This window comes from Grammomys surdaster, unplaced genomic scaffold, assembly GCF_004785775.1.
Source record: "Grammomys surdaster isolate TR1022 unplaced genomic scaffold, NIH_TR_1.0 67, whole genome shotgun sequence".
NCBI classification, from domain to species: Eukaryota; Metazoa; Chordata; class Mammalia; order Rodentia; family Muridae; genus Grammomys; species Grammomys surdaster.
In genome coordinates, this window is record NW_021604569.1 from 50,922 (window position 1) to 56,921 (window position 6,000).

Genomic DNA, 6,000 nt, shown 5'->3' on the forward strand with positions numbered 1-6,000 from the left:
TTCTCTGTGTAGCCCTGGCTGTCCTGGAACTCACTCTGTATGTATGTAGACCAGGCTAGCCTCCAACTCAGAAATCCTCCTGCCTCTGCCTCCCAAGTGCTGGGATTAAAGGCGTGTGCCACCACTGCCCGGCTTATACTATATATAATTTGAAAAGGCAGCCAGGCATGGTGGTGTTTGAGACAGAGTAAAAGTTCTCTGTGAGGTCAGTCTGGTCAACATAATGAGTTCCAGGACAGCCAAAACTACATACTGAGATCCTATTTCTACAAACAAAAACAAACAAAAATATTTAAAAGAGCTGAAAATGGCCTTAATTGTTGAGACACTTCTGAAATTGTTAAAAAAAAAAGCCTATTTCCCCAAATCACCTCACTAGCAAATAACATATTAAATATGAAATATGTCAGGACTCATACTATCACATGATTGTGCCAATTTTTAAATTTCTCAAATATATTATATATTTCATTAGAAAAAACACCATCAAAAATGGGGAAGATTGACTATCTTTTATTCAGAACACCTCGAACAAGCGACACAGGGTGAATGAAAGACTGTGTGGAAACTTCCTGAATTGCAAATATGCTAGGCAACTAGACTCTTCTTGACTCGAGTGCCTCTTCTTCCTGTCAGCTTCAGAGAGAAAAATATAATCAATGAGAAAAGCTGAAGTTAACAGTGGGACCTGCTTTTTTTTTAAAAAAGCCAAACTTCTAGTTTGACTGACAACTTCAAAGTATCAGAAATAATAAGGAACCAGTTTCTGTAAGACTACAACTGAAACATTTAAAAAGTAAGAAACTGAAGGTAAAGTAGTTTACATGATTACATTAGAAACAGACCTTCATACCTTCTAAATAATGATATTTAAAAAGTTTAGAGAAGAAAAAAATTTAAAAAAGAAATACTGATTGTGCCAGGACTTAACACCCAGAGTCTGGGTGTCTGAATGTAAACAGGATAACTTTAGGAAGTTATTCAGGAGTCCTCATCTTTAAAGTACAGGCTCATAATTTCTCAGATACCTTCACCTTGAACATCATGAAGGTTTATTTTTTTCACTTTCTATCTTGACTTAAATATGTAGAGATTTTGGGGGTTTTGGTTTTGTTTTGTTTTGGTTGTTGTTTGGTTGGTTGGTTGGTTTTGTGAATTTTTTTGTTTTTGTTTTTTGTTTTAGAATGTTTGTTTGTTTGAGACAGGGTCTCTCTATGAAGTCCTGGCTGTCCTGGAATTCACTATGTAACTCAGCAAATCTGTTGGTATGTGTTTTCCTCTAACTCTCTGTGGTTTCCTAGCTCTGTCAGCACACTCCCTAAGACTTTAAAAACCCTTCTTTGGTGAACTCTTCAGGTCAGACAATAAAAAGAATGACATAGTCACCCAATTTTTTTTGGAAATGCTACATCTGTAATTGTAGTCACAGAGAAACCTTTACCTGGTAACATAATGTAGTAATAACTAGGACTGACGTCAACTATGTGCACTTTTAGTTGCTACTTACATAAATTTCATCACCTGATTCAAGAATCATTCTTCTCTAAGAACACAGTTAAAACCCATGATCTTCTGGGCACAAAGGCTATGCTTCTTACCAGATGAAATAAGAATGCGCAAGCTCTCTAGCTTCCCATACTGAGCAGCCACAAACAGAGGTGTGATTCCAAAGTCATCTTGGCATTCTCTGTCTGCTCCTTGTTCAAGAAGCAGTTTTATAGTCTCAGCATTTCCCTAAAGCACAGACACATATTTTTAAGTTAGTTAAAAACTCTTTCTCATTGTGTTTTACTTTTCTTATTTTCTCAGTAAAGAAAAACTTCAAAACAAATGCAATATCTTGTTATATTGGATGAAAAAGATACAACATCAGATTACTCTACACTTCTACACAGTCTATTAAATGTAAACACATTAAATACTGGCCTCTTTCAATTACAGTCATTAGTCCCACAAAGTTTGCTAACTCAAGCAACAGGGAACTATCATGTTTTCTAATCATACATAGTTACAATAAAACATACCATTCTCCACATATTATGATAGTTACTTAGATAAACCCTATAATCCAAAGCTGCCCCAGCCACTGTAACAGCTGGCTTATTTAGAATGATCGTTAGCATTTAGCCTGCCTTTTCTATACTATACTAGAAAGCAAAAAACTGTATAGAAAAGGGTAAGAAATACAATTGACATGAAAATGAAATAGTAAGTTCAGAGACTACCTGGAAAGAAGCCTGGTGTAAGGAATTCCATCCACACATAGAATGGGATCCGTTGACATTTGCTCCATGTTGAAGCAACAGCTTCAACACATCTATCTTTCCACATTCAACAGCTGCAATACAGTAGTCAGAGAAATTACTGTCACCAAAATGATGTGTGTAGAGCTGGACACTCCCATGATGTTCTCACACTCTCTACATCCCATTCAAGACTGTGCCATATCAGCTGAGCATCTGTTCTGAAGGCTTTTTCTATGAATCTTACTCCATCATGCTTCATGCTGTTAAAAACAGGCCAATTCGGGCTGGAGAGATGGTTCAGTGGTTAAGAGCACTGACTGCACTTCCAGAGGTCCTGAGTTCAAATCCTAGCAACCACATGGTGGCTCACAACCATCTGTAATGAGATCTGATGCCCTCTTCTGGTGTGTCTGAAGACAGCTACAGTGTGTTCATATATAATAAATAAATAAGTCTTTTAAAAAAAAAACCAAAACAAAACAAAAACAGTCCAATTGTTTGCCAGGTGAAGGAAGGTATCCCTTTTGGGGCATTTCACTTCTTCCCACTCCCCCAAAAAATGTTACATATGGCAGTACTCATGTTCCCCAATTCCCAGTGACTTTGTGCCTTGTATCTCTGTGGACCTTGAAAGGCAGTCTGGTTTCTGGTAGAGCACAGGCTGGAAACCTCTGTGATCCTAAGGGATCCCAGGTGACCCTAAGAGACGGTAGGCATTTCGCCACACCCCCAGCCTCCAGGCTCCTAACGCGAGGCCCCAGCCCTCCATAGATTTGTGTCCTTCAGTCATGTAGGGCAATGCCCCGTAATGCCTCCACAGGTAGAGGACATGACCTGTGGCCACGCAGATTCAAGACAGATCTCCATATTAATGAGGTACCTAAAGGCCAGAAGGGCTTAGTCAATTCAGCTTCCTTCCCAGATACTCCTCCCTGCAAAAGGTCTTCAACCTCAGGCCTGCCCTGAGAAGCTGGGGTATGGTTTTCTCATCTACTTTCTGCCATGACAATAAGCGTGGTAAAGCCACAGACTGTCTCTACTTATCGGGATCCTCTGTGGGGAGCCATAGAGAAGGCCTTTGCCTTCGGAGCCGCAGAAGACCCCTGTGTTCCCACAGCCACTGCAACCACCAACCCAAGCAAGCTTCCTGCAGCCAAGCCAAGGACTCTCCCTGTGGGGCGCAGCCAGGGCTTATCCCCCTTTCTCCCCTCGGCCACGGGCCAGTCCAGCCCAGGGGCTCCCACTTCATCCTCAGCTCTTCCACAGCTTCCAGTGGTGCCTGGGTGCCCAAGGGCTTGAGAACCAGATGGTCTCTAGCCACCCTGCAGGCCTGGGGACCCCCGAGCTAGCTCCAGCTGTCCCCCGGATCTCAGACTGTGCTCCCTTGACCCCAGAGCAGTATATCCATGATGGTTCTTACAGCAGACGTGGGACCTGCACGTTACCCAACATATCTCCCTCCCTTGTGTCTGGGGAGCAGGAGCTAAGTCCTATGACTCTGTGCTTCTGTTGGGCAGGGCCTCTGCGAATGAGAAGAAATGTAGCCTGGGCAGGGGCTGGAGGCTTGTCACCATATCACCTTGCCTTTCTTTGGAATTCTCTGAAGGATTAGCCGGGTTGAAAACAAAGCCTTGGGCTTTTCCTGTCCATAGGTGCTACACTCTAATTCCCCTTTTTCCCTGAAAACTCAAGTTGCTACTCTGGTTCTTTCTACATCTCTGTAATTTAGGGGAACCAGTTCTTGACCTTCTTTGCTCCATGACTATCCTTACCTCCTCTCTTTTTAGATTCTTATTTATTTTATCCTTTTTAACCAGTGCTGTTGTGGATGAAGGCCAGTCTTGTTTTCTTTCATCTAGTACCTGGACCATTCTCACTAGACCCTTCCCTTCCTCCCTGGCCAGCATATACTTGTAGTGTCAAATCTGGTACATGAGTACCATTCTACCCAGATATGGTTTGCCTTATTTAAGATTAAATTAGAGTCCCTAGAATCCTTGGTTCAGGAAGTTGCTCGAGAAAGGGGTATAGCCAGAATCTTTTTTTTCCTGCAAGCACATAGGGCAGTATCTAATAAATATTCTGAGCAAGTGTGTGGGCTATTTTTCATCCAGGTCTATTTCTAATCTTCCTTAGCTTCTATAAGCTGTAGAGTGAGAAGTGTTAGTAGACAGTTCTCTATAATATTATGTTAGGCTCTACCATGACACAGCCCTCCAGCTCAGATTGCACTTCCTTCAGCAAAAGAATACTGTCTTCATCTCCTTGGTGCTTTAGTCTTAACTTTATATTATAATTGATGCTACTGAAACATGTTTTCTACATTATTTAACTTTGAATTGACCAGCCTTTTCACAGTGGGTTTAAAGACCATGGTTGCCATATATTTTATGGATATTCTTTTTAGGCCACCTAGCTACCTTGGTTCACTTTGAAAATAACGTTTCAAAAATAAAAATTTTTTATTTATTCTTTGGGGAAAGGAGGGGGGACTAACAATTTACTACAGGTACAAGGATAGAAGATAAAATATTGACTGGGCTTATCTATACAAAACTTCACTAATAACTTAGTTAAAAAGTTATGGTTTTAACTCTCCATGAACCTGTAGAGCTGGTGACAGATGATGAATGTTTAGCCAGATAATTTCTCCTACTAAATATGCATGTAAACACTCTCTGTCATAAACTTATTTGATTTATGATTTGAATTTATGTGTAAATTTGTGGTGATCTTTTTTACCATGAGATCATGTGTTCTGAAAGATATCTAAAGTGCCGCTGAGGGCAAAAAGGAAAAGAGAACTTGTTAGACAGAACTGAACTCAAGAAGAACTCAGAAGTAAAGGCATTTAGGAGCAAGAGCATTGTGACCTCAGAGCAGGAGGAGTGAGCACGATCAGAAGGAGACTGCAGGAAAGGGCCACCCGCCCATCTCAAAATCTTTAACCCAGAACTGTTCCTGTCTAAAAGAAATGCAGGGACAAAAAATGGAGCAGAGACTGAAGGAAAGGCTATCCAGAGATCACCTCACCTTGGGATCCACCCCATCTGCAGACACCAAACCCAGACACTATTGCTGATGCCAAGAAGTACTTGCAGACAGGAGCCTAGTAAGGCTGTCCTCTGAGAGGCTTTGCCAGAGCCTGACAAATACAGAGGAAGATGCTCACAGCCAACCATTGGACTGAGCCTTGGGAGCCCAATGGAAGAGATGGGGAAGGAATGAAGGAGTTGAAGGGGATTGCAACCCCATAGGAAGAACAATATCAACTAACCAGATCCCGAGAGCTCCCAGGGACTGATCCACAAAGAGAATGCACGGGTGGGTCCATGGCTCCAGCTACATATGTAGCAGAGGATTGCCTCATCTGGCATGAATAGGAGCGGGGCACTTGGTCCTGTGGAGGCCTGTTGCCCTAGGGAAGAGGGATGTTAGAGGGGTGAGGCAGAGTGGGTGGATGGGTAGGGGAGCACCCTCTTAGAGACAAAGGGGAAGGAGGATGAGATGGGCAGTTGCAGAGGGAAGAAAGAGAAGGGGGACAACATTTGATATGTAAATAAATAAATAATCACTAAAAGAAAAAGAGAATGCAGAGTGGAATAACTTAGAAATTATAAGGCAACTGAAAATACTAGGAGAGCACTAGTCAGAATGCAGAGGGGAGAGGAAGGAAAGGACGATGCAAGAGAGCAGAAGGAGCAGGCGGGCTCCCCTACACTGGGACAGAACAGGGCTCCCCTACACTGGGACA

At 42.1% G+C, this 6,000-nt stretch overlaps 1 protein-coding gene across 2 annotated transcripts in view; it reads right to left on the minus strand.

The window, feature by feature from the left end:
* Asb3 (ankyrin repeat and SOCS box containing 3) overlaps positions 1-6,000 on the minus strand; it is a 95,178-nt gene that overhangs the window by 39,185 nt on the left and 49,993 nt on the right. Inside the window, exons 1-3 of one of the 2 annotated variants that reach the window (XM_028776906.1) lie at positions 5,524-5,765; positions 2,226-2,338; positions 1,599-1,734 (exon numbers count right to left, since the gene is read on the minus strand). In XM_028776906.1, coding sequence (XP_028632739.1) covers positions 1,599-1,734; positions 2,226-2,338; positions 5,524-5,623 — 349 coding nt within the window. In that variant the 5' untranslated portion in view covers positions 5,624-5,765. Of the gene's footprint in view, positions 1-1,598; positions 1,735-2,225; positions 2,339-5,523; positions 5,766-6,000 lie in introns of those variants that run through there. The other variant, XM_028776903.1, reaches the window with a different exon arrangement.